Source organism: Acartia tonsa, chromosome 8, assembly GCF_053477335.1.
Source record: "Acartia tonsa isolate MP-2025a chromosome 8, ASM5347733v1, whole genome shotgun sequence".
Lineage (NCBI taxonomy): Eukaryota > Metazoa > Arthropoda > Copepoda > Calanoida > Acartiidae > Acartia > Acartia tonsa.
The window spans coordinates 39,577,367-39,593,615 of NC_137267.1; the positions used below are offsets into that span (position 1 = coordinate 39,577,367).

Genomic DNA, 16,249 nt, shown 5'->3' on the forward strand with positions numbered 1-16,249 from the left:
TCTTTCACTAAAATTAAAAGAAAGATTTTTAAAGGAATTTTTTTTGTAAGTACAAATCTATTAGAATTGAATTTAATATTGATTTTTTTTATTTAAATTTCTTTTACAATAAGAATGCTACACTCTAGCTTCTGGGGCCATCTCAAATTTAGGGCTATAATTAGATATTTTTTAATTCACATTCCACAAAATAGATAAAAACATGCCCTGTAACAATATGGAACTTCCCTAAACAGTACAAGGGAACCAAATTGATCTAGTGTACTTGAATTAGTAGCAATTTGAATTTAGCAAAGCATTTGACTATGCCTCACCGAATTATTATTACTTGGATATTACACCAGTTAATCATGTACTGTAATAAAGTGAAACCTGTAGCTGGCTAAAATAATGATCCCCTCTATCTACCCCATTTATCACATCCCCATCATTGATGATGTCTATGTTAGCAAGCTAAATTAATGACAATTTTTTCCATATCATAATATCTACGTGTATTCTATATTCATTCTCATTTTATACATGCAGTGATCTTAAAAGATAAGACAATGGATGATAAATTTACAAACATCCTCTGCGATGATAAACAAATGTAACCCTTATATAAATCTACATTATTGGTCGGACACTACTAGTTATAAAACTTTGGGTATCAGTGTAATTGACAGTTCAATATCCCCTCCCTCCCTTAATAATTTGTAAAATGTATCATCGTATATCTTACATCGTTTTTTGTAAACCTTTGATTAAATGGATGAGGCAATCCTTGTTTAAATTTCAACACTTCATTTTACTTTTAGGAGTTTTTGAAGAATGTTTCATTTAAATTTGACGATGAAATAGTTTTGTTCGACAAAAATGGAGATCCCCCAGGAAAATATGATATCGTCAATTTTCAGGTAAATATATTCAGTATTGCTTCGAAACCAATTGATATCCGCTGGATTAGAACCGGTTCTCAGCAACACTGAACAATTATGTATAGCATCGTATTATATCCAGTTTTCTACGAATACAGAAATGTATAATTGTAAAATCAAATCCAGTTTTTATTTAGACTCGAGATTTTTTCGGTTTTATTCTTATAACTGTACATTTTTATATCCGCGGAAATCTGTTTCTATATAATACGATGCAATAAATAACAATTCTATACAAGAAAAACAAAATTCAATGATTCAAAATATTTTCAGAGGCAAACTTACACTAATATAATCTTTAAAAAAATAGAACACTATATTGGTTTAAGAATAAAAAAGTTGGCAAAAGTAACATGATGTGCTTCTCTCTATTTGTGTATGGTTCTCATTTACAATAAAGCTCTTTATAGATCCTGAAAAAGTTTTAAGCTTTTAGTGACCATACAAAATTACGCCATACAATACAAATGAACAAAGATAGGCTAAAATACAATTAAATTGACTAATGGTATATGTCTACTGGCCTATCATTAGTCATTTTTGTAATCTTATAAATTTTTTTTTCAGTTGATAGATAACGTTGCGGATTATCAGACAATTGGAACTTGGTATAATGGAACTCTAAACCTTACAAGGTAAACTTTATAAAATGAAGCTTTTCTATAATTGGGGTTGACCCGTCCGTTCGTAACTGTTAGTTCTTTGCGTTAATTTAGACATGTTAAATCTTCCTTTCGATTTCAAACTTTTCATGATGATTACAATAATAGTTTGGTTTGATTTAGAAACCGTAGCAATTCTAAAAGCTTTACCAGGAAGTTTAAAGATTCTTAGAACAACAAGGTACAATATTATGAGCGAGGCATCTCTATAAGTCTTAAAAGTATGTCCTGCATCTTGTTTTAGAGCTTCGCTTTTATGGATGTTGTCGTCCATGTTTTAATAAAATTCACATCTATAATTAGATTTAAAGGACAGGCAGTCGGACAGAGTGATTCATAGAGATGATGCTTTTTGGTCCTGGTATGTAGGGACGGACTGAGAGACAAAATAATACAATGATTAAATGCTTTTTGATCATGTAAGTCTTCATGAATTCTGAGACATTTATCTTTAATAGGAGCAAAAAAAATCTAACCAACGGACAATCGAACAGATATTTGAAAATTGAAAGGTTCTTCACTACTAAGAAATTGACAATACCCATAAGCAGCAAAGCTAATGAATTATATTATACTAGCGGCTTCGCCCTTAGCCTCTAGGGGCTTTGCCCCAAGAGGTGATAAAAAAATTAAGGCGAAATTCAAGGACCAAGGAAATCTTCTACAAAACATAAAGGACCAAGGAAATCTACAGCAAAAAAAAAAAAAAATGGGGGGGGAGATTTTTTTGTTTTTGGGGGGGTTGGGGGGGTTGTCCCATCCCCCAAGAAAATAGCTTAAAACCACCACAGGACCAATAGGTATATACCCTGAAGAGTAGAATCGATCGGTTCAGTGGTTACCGAGATCTTAAGCTTCAGACGGACGGACGGACAGACAGACATCAAGCTACTTTGTATTATAGATATAATTATAGTCAAACAGACAGAAGCATAAAATGATCTTTAGAGTAGATACAGGGAAAACTTTACAATAGAATGTAGAAGTCTATCTCATATAGCAGTCAAGTAAATTATTATTGGATGTAATTATCCTTGTTTCGGATCAAAGTGTAGTTTAATCTATCAGAAAATTAAAGTTCACACTACAATTAACAAATTGATTTTTCTTTATTTTTGGAAAAATCCAAGTTACACAATTTGAAGATAAAAATTTATTTTTGTTTATGATAATTTTTTTTTTTAATACTCAAAACGTTTTCTATAAATCTCTGTTTGTTTCTCTGGCTTTGTAGCTATGTATAAAACACTGATGTCTCTGTTTTCTTCATATATTTAAAGATTATTATAAAAAATCCTATAATTTTTTTGCATATCTTTCATGACCAGCATGATGACACGTTATTTATACTATTATCTCCTGTAAGCCCTATTTATATTGGTTATATTGTTCCCATAGAGATAACCTAGAGATATACTGTCTAAATCAGCCAATAGAAGAATACTAAAGGTACATTCAAGACATATCATTGGTTGAAACATTTTAAAGATCTTGGTTCGTAAGGGCATACTTTTTTCGAATCGTTGGCATTATGAGTCAGCTATATATTGTTGTATATCTTAGAATAAAGCTTTCCTTGGGTAAATTAATTCGATTAAAATTTCTTTTTTCATAAAATTTGAAGAAAATGATAAAAAACATAATAAGTTAGTTATGAATAGTTGAATTTCTTAGAATAAAGTTAGCTAACTATAAAAGATATCATCGAATTATCGTCGTAAATAATGTCACCCTTATCTCTCAAATAACAGAAAATAAAAAAAAGTTTTCGTCTGCAAAACATTCCATTTCTAGTTAGACGAAAAATAGCTGAGAATAATGCTTTTCAGTGGCTAAAGTAAGCTAAGCGGCTGACGGTGAAGCTTCTAAATACGGCTGCCAAGCCTTATACACAACTAATATATAATACAATTGCTTTTTTTCACCATTGTTTGCTATTAACGTATACGTTATATTATTATGTACTTGTTTTGTATCTTTATTTAAGTAGGTATGTATGTGTGTATTTCTGGAATAAATACACTTATTTCTTTTAAGAAAAGAATCAAATTCAGTTTACGGTAAAACGTTACGGATAACGGTTATCTCCAAACTTTAAAAGCTAGCAGCCGCAAACATTGTTATGAGCTGGATGAGAAGGCCTACAAATAATCTGTATTAGCCAAGATCTAAGTGTGCACAGTAAAAGTTTGACTAAAGAAAACCCGCGCAAAATGAGTCTTTTTTTCATTGGGTAATGGCTATTTCCGATTACTTGTAGGCCTTCGCAAGTTGTTTAAAATTTTGTACTTACATAATTTATAGGTTTAGTTGTTTGGCCGCTAGCAGCCTTTAAAGTTCATCGATTTTTTTAGATAATCGTACCAGGAACACTTTACCATGAACTGCAATAGATCCAAAAAATAATTAAAACAAAATAATATCTTGAATGTTCAATGCCTGTTATTTATGATTAAGAATAAACATTGCTTATCTCCTGACATAATCAATTAATAATAATATAGGAAACTTATATTTACTTTAGATAATAATAAACTTATGTAGATTATTTATTCTAAAACACAATATGAAACAAGGATGTCAACATCCATAAATGGGATTTATTAAGTAGATGATTCATTTATATCAAAATAATGTTATTAAAAGACATACAAATATACTGATAGCATTTTAAATTTCTAGTAGCAAAGCTACTCTATAATTGTTTGTGCTTATTTGTTTGTCTATCTAAATATAATGTTTGCCTGGCCTGATTTTTATGGATAGTAATTTAATTTACTTTCTTTAACTTGGGGGATTTCTTTGATTGCCAAAAACCCTCAAAAAGTATCTAAAAGCTACCAAAACTATTTTACTCTTTACATGGAGGATAAACGGACGAACTGACAGGCTTAACTCTACTTTGTTTTTTTTTCAATGTGAATTTTTTTAGGATTGAAACATTTCACCCGCGAAGTGAGGACTATGGTCGGTTTCAGTCCATTTGTTCGGATCCATGCCAGTTCGGGGAATCAAAGGTAAAAAGATTAATATTTGAAACCAATATCTACAGCGTTCAGAGTTAACTACTATCTGCTCCCCCAGCATTTAAAAAAGCCTACAATTGTGTAGCTTTCCTTATATGAAAAATCAACCGATAAAAACAAAACCTTTTTTCATAGTATATGCAGGAGTAAGGTTTTTTTTGTCTTAAGCTGAAGATCGAATGGGTAGTACTTTCAGGAAAACCTTATACGTTTCTTTGGGAGGTTTTATAATAGTTTTCTGACCTCAGCTTCCCTACCATCTCTGAGAGGCTAGGGGTGAAGCAATAATTTTTTTTTAACAATTAAAATTTAACAATCTTTAGAAGTGAAGATCTTTTTGTTTAAATTAATAGTTAAAAAGTAACTGTAAATTTTATTTGAGTAAACTATTTTTTCTTTAGATAATATTTTTAAAAATATAGAGGTGAAAAAATGACTTTCAAATACATATAGTAAACAATTTTAAAAACTAGTTAAAGTCACACACTAAAAGACTTAAACTCTTTGATTACCAGGAAAAAGATTTTTGGTTTTATAAATGCATTTAGTTATCCAAATGAGAGTCTTAATTTTAATGAATCTTTACCCAGGAGCAATCAGAGATAACAAAAAGAAACGTTTTCTTTCCAACAAGTTTTGTTTTGCTCTGTATGTTTGGTGTGAGTCAAATGCTATTCTTTAGTCAAAACTACACTAAATATTTCAATATCAGATTTAAAAACAAAATTCATATCATTAAGCTAGAAGAGTAAGTTTTATTAAGTAATCTATGAAATAGTTACTCAAAATTTAAACTTTACTGTGTTATACCTATAGGTAAAGCCTTTTTTTATATATGGTTTTAGGCTATTTTCTGCAGGATATAGCTAATACCCTAAAAAAGTTCATAACTAGAGGCTAGAGGCTATATTTTTAAATTATGAATTGTTTTTTTTCTGAATTTTTACTTCCCAAAAATAGTTAAAAACATTCCCAGAACCTATAGAAAGCTACAATGTAAAGGAGAACCATATCGGTTCAGCGGTTATCGAGATCCTTCGGTACAGAAGACAAACACACACACAAATATCCTGATACTTAGATGTATAAGTATACATATCACGGCTGGTTTTTTATTAAATGAATAAGTTAGGGTACAATGTTTGGCACTTTCGATATAAGTAAATGATAATAAAAAACCCATAGAATGCGATAATAACTTCAGAAAAATCGAAGAAAATAGTTTTCATACTTAATTAACGTTTTTAAGTTTTTCTTCAAAAAGTTTAGATAAGATGCCTTTAAAAGTCGTCTATGATTTTGTCAGGGATAAAAATGTAACTTTAAAATAAGAATTACAACATATTTTTTCAATTAGTACAAAGTAAAATTTTGAACATTTTATTGATCAGTATATTTTTTAAAATGTGAAGTAGAAACCTGAATATTTTATCATGAAAATTGTGTTATGATTTGATTGTCTGCTAGATTACAAGAAAAAAGATACTGACAGTACTTGTTGGTTCTTTAAAAAAAATTAGGTAGATTACTTTCAGAACCCCTCTTTTTGCAACGTTATTTTAATAGAACAGAGACGTAGTCTTAGTGTACTCAATATCAAGACAGCCAACCATTGTTTTAGAATTGTTTAATTTTTTTAACTTCTGATAAAAACAGAATTAATGGTATTTTTGTAAATATTATACCTCCAAGAAATGGCTATACTTCCCAATCATATGTTGTGTGATATTTAAGAGGAATTATTTTGATATAATGTCATTAAAATATTCGTTGAAAAAAGTGCTATTCTAGCTTATACTTTACATTTTAATGTGTATGATAATTCAAATAAAAGATAATGAAGATTTATATTATATTTAATTGTTATAATTATAAAGAAAAACCTGGAAACAGTAAAAAACTGACTTTATTTTATTGACGTAGGGAAAATTTTGTCAAATATTTGAATAAAAAAGCAATATAAAACAAAATAAATTATTTTTAATATAGTCACAAAAAGGCTTAATGAGTTTAGGAAATATTTCATTCACTAATCATGTCATTTAAACTCTATTACATAGAATACAGTGTAAAAAGATGTTCTCATTTTAATTTTAAGTAATTTCAAATGCATTTTAATACCTTTTAATGATTTATTTTTTGAAACATCTTTTTATAAAATGTTAATGATTTTTGAAGTTATATGTTAAAATGTTTTTAAATTATGTTAACATTTTGTTTTAAATGTAGAAAATTGGTAATTCTAAACATTCTAAAAATGATTTTATTAAATTTTCATCACTTAAATTGCATGTTTGATGAAATTTTCAACTGATAATTCAAGAAAAATCGTTTAAGTTTTATTATATTTTACTTTGAAATGTTAAAAAAATATATTATTGTCAAAAATGTGGAAGTTATACTTTCCTCAAAAAAAGACCTAAATCATGCAAATTAACACGTGTAATGATATTTTTTTTCTTTCAGGTTTAATTTTAAGTAATTATTGATATTTTTTGTAAAAAGGATTTTATATAAAAAGTTTTAAAACTCGAGTTATGTAGTGGTTCTAAAAAAGGTTGCGAATTTATGCAATTTTCTTGCAAAAAAAATTTTCTAGGATTTTAAAAATAGCAAAGGATGTTATTAGACGTACTTACAGATACAATTGCTAAGTCATTTTGGCCAAACACTAAAATAAAGTTTTGACATCTGAGGGCCCAACCGTGATATATAAAAGATATGTAAAAATTAACAATTTAGTACGAACACTACAAAGAGTACTTTTTTGTGGGTAATCAGTATAATATAATCCACATCTATTAGTCTTACTTCACACTAAACAACTAAAATAACTATGATTTGGAATTTACAATTTATTCTACGGGATCTTCAAGATAAAATTTTAGTCTAAAACAATGCCATGTATTTATGTATATGTAAGCAAAAACGTACAGAATGTGGGTTCAGGGGGGTTTATCCACTCCCATAGTAAAATAAGGGGTGCAAATCTACCTAAACACCCTTAAACGGCAAAGATTGATGTGAAAATTTACCAATTTATTTCAAAAAGCTTTAGCATTTATCTTCGTTTCGTCTCAAAATTTAAATAGTCATATTAAACTTATAAAAGGTTCATTTTGTTCCAAAATTAGATATTCTGTTTTACACTACACTGAATGGTTTTCTCTTATTAGCTTAGGCCTAGGCCCTACACCCCCATCAATTTTGGTGTAAAAATTTACGTTTGTGCTTCGTACTTTTTCTGAAAAACCCTGAGTACTCGACTGTATGTAGGCTTTATTATGTAATCTTTTATGAAGGTAAAAAATGTAAATCTGATATTCTATTCACTAAAAGCAAAACTTCTTGTTTTCTACGTTCAGTTCATTTCGTACGTGTTTCAGTCGTGGCACAATCATCCCATTACGAAAAACTTTGCAATATATTTCCTGTAAAGTTTTTGAAACCGTAGCAACTTTAAATATGTTACCAGAAGTTACACAGGTACCTAAAGTTTTGAAATCAGGTTACTTATTCATATGCCCTAAAACTTTAAGTAATTTTATTGAATTTTGATTGGTTACTTCTAATCTAATCGTGTCCAAACTTTTTAAAGAATAATTTTAATCTTTAAAGGGGGTAATTTTGTTTTTCCTCATGCTGGATTTGTATTAATAAATCGTTCATTGCCTTATCCCTGAAGATCCTTGATCATGACTCGAGAATTGTTTCCTTGAAATGACCATTTGATAGTTATTATAACCTTTTTAAAATTTTCAGTAATGGATGTTTTCATCCTTGTTTGTTTCACTCATATATATATTTCTATTATGCATTTATCTTTACTTGACTTATTCATCTCAATTAGAGGTTACAGACATCTCACTTTCAATAGTCTCTACAGGGCCATGGATCAAGGACGCCCAGCTTTAGTTACTCTAAATTTATAACGTTTATTTGTCCTCTCATCTCATTGATGAGATTTGCCTTTAAGGATTTTATTTTAGCTTGTTTACTATACTTTTTAAAGCTAAATAAAAGATTCCAAAGATACATATTTATCACATTCTCTAATTCGTTAGCTTAGAAATACTTGGTACATTTGATAAATCTTGATTATTTTGTTCAAGGATCATTTTTCAAACTATTCGACCAATATTTTAAATCTATATAAGGAGCAATTTTGTTTATCATTATTATCTTTCTATCTAACTATCTATATACCTATCTATCTATTTATCTATGTATGTATCTATTTATCTATCTATCTAGCATATCCAAGATGGTAAGTCCTGTTGTTGGTCTTGTGTGAGATGTAGAGATGATGAATTCCTGTTCAATGAATCAACATGCAGGTACTAGTTATTATTTGTAGCAAGGCTCTGTAAATTCTAGGACTAGGGTGTTCAAACCTTTAACTAAACAGACAATCCATCTTTTCAGTACATTTTTGCGGATTTAAATTTGCGGCTTATGCCCTGACGGATTCTATGCATTTCTGTGCGACTCTCAATTTAATAATTTCAACGATTAATAATATACACAATAAGTGATGGATTAATGTTATTTAGAACCTTCTTTCGCCTCCAGGAATCAACAGTTACTCTTCGTTCCCTGTAACTTTTAATTTTACTAGCTGCTGCGCCCCTAGCATCTAGGAGCTCTGTAATGAGATAATAGAAGGGCAGAATATTCCCAAGGCTTAAATCTATAATTAAAATAACCACATTCTATGATGGGGGCAACCCTAAAATTAAAAACTTAATCGGTTCAGTAGTTTTTGAATCTTAAGTTACAGACAAAAGAAACCAAACTGCTATATATGATAAGATATTCCATGTTTTTTTCAGTTATAAGAATACGTTATTTTATAGTGGCTTTGCCTTGAAAGAATATAGACAATGAATAAAGTAGAGTACAATCAAGAAGATGATTTTTTGATTGGGATATGATTGCTATTAGTCGGAATAAATTCTGTTTCTTACTTTTTCCTCACGGATGCGGGGATGCAGGATTTTTCAATCTCCCTATATTATGTGGTCAAACGCCTATTTTGGTCCAAGCAATTTTCCCTACCTAAGATATTTATAACGCGCATTTGAAATAGCAGCAGTCGGAACCAGCTTTAATGTCTTTAGTTATGACGCGGTGTAGAACACTTTCCCTATGGAGATCCCTAAATCCTAAATGAAAAAACAACAAAAAATTTTGAACGTCCTTGAATTAGGTTCTCCACAAAATTCTATAAAAACTAGTTTAGAAGGAAAATAATTCATGAATAAAAAAATATTAAAGAAACGTTAGATCTAGTGTCGATCACCATAAATTGTTCCAGGTGAAGATTATCTCCAATCATGAACAGGGGAAGATTCACTTAAGAAAAAAATGTGTAAACTAAATCTTTTTCGCGAGATAGCTGTGCATTATTGAGTAATGACAATACAAGATTATTTTTAGGCATTCTTTTGATGGTTAAAATTCGCGCATAAGCTATACGGTCTTTTGGCCATTGGTAGACTTTTTATTTCATAGATTTTTGGAGATAATCGTTACCGATGAACTGCACTAGATCCCAAATATCTTTTCTTCAAAATTGGAAAAAATGTAATGTTTGCATAAGAAATTGTAATTTTGCATAATAAAAGAATTTAATTAAGAATTAAACAAAATTACCCTACTTTATCAATGACTACACACACTTTCTTTAGAAACAAAATTGTTTTTCCCCCCGCAAAATGTGATATGTTATGAAAATTACTTCACTGCAAATTATTACTACAGCACAGTTTTACATTTGTCTTTGTAAACCCACATTGATTTAGTAGCTTATGTCTCATTTTGAAACTAAAAAGCGAATTTAGTGTGTAAAATAGTTTTTATGTATTATAGCTTTCCCACAGGCATTAAAATAAAAAATATAAGAATTGTATTGATTTAATGATTTTTATTTCAATATTCCTGGAAAATTGTCTGTAATACGTTGCTATAGATGATTTTTCAGAATGGCTAAGAACTGGTTCTTATCCAACGAATATTAATCGGTTTCGAGCCATAATGGAAATTGTTTTATATGCTTTTAGTCGACTAAATTGATTTTAATATTAATATTAGAAAAATAGCTTCTATAGCCTGGTATAGGGCCGTAGCCGCTAGTCATTAGAAAAGAGATTTTTATTCACGCCCCTAACTGTATAACTTTAATTTCAGACCGTGCCTGAAAGGTTGGTGGCCAAATGAAAATAAAACAGGTAATGTGTTTTCTGTTGGAGTTTTGCGGTTTCTATGGTAATAGGTAGATAAACTTAGTATTTGTTAGATAGATAGTCAGAACATGGAAGTCCTTGCTTTTTTAAGGGGATAAAAATCTGAACAGGCGGGATGAGGTGGGGGTTATATTTGGGGACATCTTTGAGTCAGAAAGATGTGTGTCCGTGTATCTAAAGGTTTGAAAATATATCTTGCATGTTGAAAGATCTCGGTAACTGGAAAGCCAATGTGACTCACCCAAAAAATTGGAGGAGGGTATCCAGGGGCGTCCAAGCTTTTTATTTTGGGGGGTGTAAAATGAAAAAAACTTTGGGGGTGCCTACGGCACCCCCAAAATCGTTTGGGGGGGAGGTAATCGCCCCATTACCCCCCCCCTTGGACGTCTATGAGGGTATCACTACCTCCCCAAGATAAATCACCCTAGTAAAAAAGACCCCCTTGAAAATTTTTATGTTACTTTTTCTTTATAAAAGAAAATATTGTAAATATGTAAGAATCGACTTTCTTTCCCCCACCCCCTCCCCCGCCTTGAAAGTGCTCCTAGAGGCCTAGATAGTATTATAAAATATACTGTACATGTGTCTATTTATCTACAAAGCTACCCAACTTTCCTTTCTACCTTCCTATTAAAGTTTTGTGGTCTATACACGGATATAAAGGACTAGGAGATTTTCAAAAAAAAAGCTTTTTCGTCAGTTACAAATAATCAATAACCGTTTATCTAAGTTTATCTTATCTCATAAGTTTACAGATAGGGTAATTTTGTTTAATATCATTGGAGAACTACACCAAACTATCGCCCATATAGATCCCTGAATTTATACGAATATTAAAGATACAAAATTGCTTTTCATCTTTTACAAGTTTAAAATGTTGCAATACCAGTAAAGCCAGTGATATAATCATTATTAATGGATGAGCCAATGGTCGATAATTTTATATAATTTCAAAATAAGGATAAACAAAATTACAATTTTTGAAGATTACGATTGTTGGTTTACACGTTTGAACACTACTAGTTTTGAACCAACCAATCAAAAATAAAATAAAATTGGTTTTCGTAAGTAAGGAAGGTAAAAAACATAAGTGGAGAAGGGGGGCCGGGGGGGGGGGGCAAGTTATCCAGCTATGGGGAGCAAAATCGCTCCTTTTCTGTCCAAACGCCCGTGATATTAGGATAGATAACATCCAACAGACATCCACCTCTTTGATAGCATGATCTTTGTCTGGTAGTCCTAACTGTGCATAGCATTGAGTTACACATGTTTTGAGCCAAGGCATTCCCTCTAATCTAATGTCGCGGTATTAATCTATAGAGTAGCTTCGCTACTAAATATGAATATAATGTAACTTTTTCCAAGATCAACAAAACTTTTTTTCCTTGTTTACTTTTTTTCTGTCCCCATATCTTTTTGTCTGATTCTTTTCCTTTATATCTATCATTACCGTACCGTACCGTACCAGCCGTTTCACTCCGCTTGGGGGGAGCATTGGCCGCTGACAAACTTTCTCCATTTTCTTCTGTCTTGTGCTTTTTTCTCTGTATTTATCAACTTCGGATCCTTCAGCTCTTTTTCCAGCTGTCTTCTCCAGGTATTTTTTGGCCTTCCCCTATTTTTTTTTTTTTTTTTTTTTTTTTTTTTTTATCATATCTATCATTAATGGTGTACATATTTTTTTAGTAGCGGAGCTACTCTATAATTCACTTTGTCTGTCCTTTATTCCGTCAGTCCGTCGTCAGTGTTAAAGACACACAGCTAGAATTTCAGTAAATATTTCTATAATATTTGTTCACCTAGTCCTTACATTATTTTGTCCGTCTGCATATTGGTCATGCTTCAAAAAATAAAAACACAACTTTTAAAGGTTTCGTGATTTCTTTGGGTTTTTGCATATTCTCCCTCGTTCTTTTCTGTATTATTTCAATTGAATATCTGCTCTATTCCTCAATTTCTTATTTTATTGCGTTTCGCTACTTATGGTTAATGCCAGGCTAGTTTTAGTTTTTGAACACTAAATCTTAAAATAACAGAATATTATCATTAACAGATGTTAAGAACGAACAGTCAAACAATCAAAAGCGAATCACGTAAAAAAAAGGCTTATTGCAATCTAGGCAATTTTGAAAAAGATTGCTTTTGGATTTACTTAAAAAAAATTGCAATTCAATTCTAACCATTAAAGTTCATATATGTATTTGCTGAGCTTCAAAAATTTTAAAAATCGTCCTTTTTATAAAAAAAAACACAATGTTATTCTTACATTAAAATCTAAAAAGGCATTTTTATACAAAAATAATAGGATTACACATTTCTGTAAAAACAGTAAATTTCACTTCAAAGCATTTGAATTAATCGATTATCAGCAAAGCTTCTCTAAAATGGTCTTATGTTGTGGTATGTCCGTCAGTAATTCGACCTGTTCGTCCTAAAGTCTTAATTGATCTTTTTTCAGGGTTAAAAAAATGTAACAAAAAAAACCGGACGAGATAATTATCCCTAATTTATTTCATACCACAATTGTGATCATTAAAACTACCCCTTATATGAATAAAGTTATGATGGAATCTGTTTTACTTATTTTAAGTCAACCCTTTTTAGCTAACGAATATCAGAACGCAATTGTAATCTTTAGATGTTATTATAATTTATATTAAAAATTGTTTGCAGAAATTAATATATTACCATTATTTTCTTTACTAATTATTTTCTTTATTAAATTGACGTTATGAATTTAACTATCCACGTTTAAGTTCAAATTGGCTAAGCAATTAATATTTGTTCTTAAAACTTTTCTACAACTAGAGTCTGTACATTCATACTAAGTAAGGATTAGCTCTTATTGTTAGTCATGTCAGATTTGTCCTATCAATTTGAAACTTTAGATGATGATTCCGATAACAGTTAGGTACGATCTAGAAAGCGAAGCAACTCTATAATCGTTATCAGAAAGTCCGCAACTCCATTGAAATCATGATGATTTTAACTTTTTTGACAACAATTTTTTGCGTGATATAGTTATCTTATTTGTCTGATTTTGGGAACGATGATTCCTAGGAGAGCAAAGTAATATGTATATTATAGGCAAAGCTATCTATAATCAATTCTAAAAAATATAAGTATTATTTGCCATCCGAATATGCGAATCAAATCTTTGCTCTTATGAATGTTGTCATCTGTATTTTTTTAGGGTGTAATCTGATTGAAGTTGAAAGTACAGATATGACAAGTCCTTTATCTATAGTGGTCATAATATTAGCTAATACAGGTAAATATCCTATATATAAAAGTAACATAATGTAGCTGCCTGTGTGTCAGTCTGTAGCTTAAGATCTCGGTAACAGCTTAACACGCATGGTTCTCCTTTACATGCCGTACCCCAAAAAAAGTTTGAAACTAAATTTTTCTTTTAAAAACTAAAATAACAAAGGCCCCTATTGGCCTCTCGGGGCTTATCCGGTAGTAGTAATACTTATTTATGGATGTTGTCATCCTAGTAGAGTTTTCATTTTTTCAAATCTTTTGAAATTTTTCTATACAAAATGTATAACTTCGATACTTTTAATCAAATAAATGGAAATAAAACAAAAAAATCAACTCAGACATTCTTTTTGTTTATGTTTTATCGTTCAAGCTAATAAGTTTAGGATTAAAGGTACTCTACAAAAGTTTGGTATATGTTGGTCTACTTAATGTAATCAACTGCTTCGTTGTGGTGTGTAAGAGAACCAACGTATTTAGACATCCAGCTGATTTTATTTTAAAATGTAAATAAATTAACAGAAATATAAATTATATAAAATTATTATTTTTAAAAGTTTTATGTTATGATAACCTTTAAACATTTTTGTTGTTGTTTTATATGATTTACATTTTTTGTAGGTCTGATTTTAACAGGTCTCACAGCCACAATTTATATAAGAAACAATAATACTCTAGTCGTAAAAAGTTCTAGGTAATCATTTTTAGTAGCGAGGCTACTTTGTAATAATCTTTGTTTGTCCGTTCGTGAGTCCGTAACGTTATTTGGAAAATGCGTGGCTTTTGTTTAAGGTAGAAGTTTTGAGCATAAGAAAAATGCACTAAAACCATTTTTTGTTGTTGACATCTAAGTTTTGAATTTGAGATTTTGCTGTACTTTTAAAATAAAAACTGAAATATTTTTTTGCTGTTCTATTAATTGACTTAAAAATGAAGAAAATAAGCCATTACTCATTAAATTTTCATAAGTATAAGTGGGGTAAAATTGCTTTATTTGGCTGCTTTTATTTGCCTTATTTATGTATCTAATCAAAGTACTGGGATGATTTTAGGCTATTTACAATTTCCAATCATTTCAATTATAAGAGCCTTAATGCAAGAGGCATTGTTATGAGTTATATTGATTTATTCACGCAGACATTTGAAGTTCTAAAATTTAAGTAGTTGGGGTTCTTTGTGTTTGCATTTCTATAACGAACAAGTTTTTAGAGGTCATTGGCAAATTTTAGACTATTTTAATGATTCAGCTGTAGATCATTTACGTTTGAAAATTTATATTTGTAAAGAAGGTGTATCAACTTTTTTGCTTTTTATTTAAGATAGCTAGCCGGTTCTTTCAGTAAATAGTAGATGTAAAATTTTTCATAGAATTCAGATATGCAATCGGTTTTTTGTAGACCTCTTATTTTTTAAGTAATTTAAGTTTAAAAAAAAAAATAATTAAGTCGGTTTTAAGGTACTAAAATGCAACAAAATAAAAGAAGAAAATGGCCAGTATGAACAAAAATAGTAAGATCTTTAATTTGACACCTTACTTTTAAAATTCTGTTGAGTAATTATTGAAAAAATCTATTTTTTAACCTCGGTTTAATAAAAACTTTAAACCTAAATATTTTCTCAAACAGACATAAAAAATATGGGTTCATATATACCTTTAGAATCAGAAAAATATTACGAATCCATTCTAAGCAAAATTGAAAAAAAGTAAAAACTTAAAAAAATAATAATGTCCTAAAATATTATATTTTTACAGGCAACACTTAATTGTAACTATTAAACAAGGCAATCAAAAATCTCAAAAATTGACCAATCAAGAAGCTTCACCTCAAAACTAAACCAATAGAATTGACAAAAAAAAAGGATAATGTTCATACAATATATACAATAAAAATAGTGATATTTACATAACATGTAAAGAATGAAAAATTATGAACAAATATGCTTCAGTCTGTTTATAAACTTCAAAACAATGCAGTTAAAAATGTATTATTGTTTCTTGTGTTTAAAAAATATCTGTTACAGTGTATGTACATTTGTTTAGGTTTTGTTCAGGTTTTGTTCAAGTCAACCCTTTAAAGCTGAAAATTATGATTCTTAAAATAAACTTATATTTTTTATTATAGTTTTATAAA

At 29.7% G+C, this 16,249-nt stretch overlaps 1 protein-coding gene across 1 annotated transcript in view; it reads left to right on the forward strand.

The window, feature by feature from the left end:
• The window catches only part of LOC145326930 (metabotropic glutamate receptor 1-like), a 78,376-nt gene that overhangs the window by 41,233 nt on the left and 20,894 nt on the right, over window positions 1-16,249 (forward strand). Inside the window, exons 19-25 of the mRNA XM_080170378.1 lie at window positions 801-899; window positions 1,488-1,555; window positions 4,515-4,599; window positions 8,863-8,945; window positions 10,798-10,838; window positions 14,047-14,124; window positions 14,739-14,811. Of these exons, the coding sequence (XP_080026504.1) occupies window positions 801-899; window positions 1,488-1,555; window positions 4,515-4,599; window positions 8,863-8,945; window positions 10,798-10,838; window positions 14,047-14,124; window positions 14,739-14,811 (527 nt within the window). The remainder of the gene's footprint in view (window positions 1-800; window positions 900-1,487; window positions 1,556-4,514; window positions 4,600-8,862; window positions 8,946-10,797; window positions 10,839-14,046; window positions 14,125-14,738; window positions 14,812-16,249) is intronic.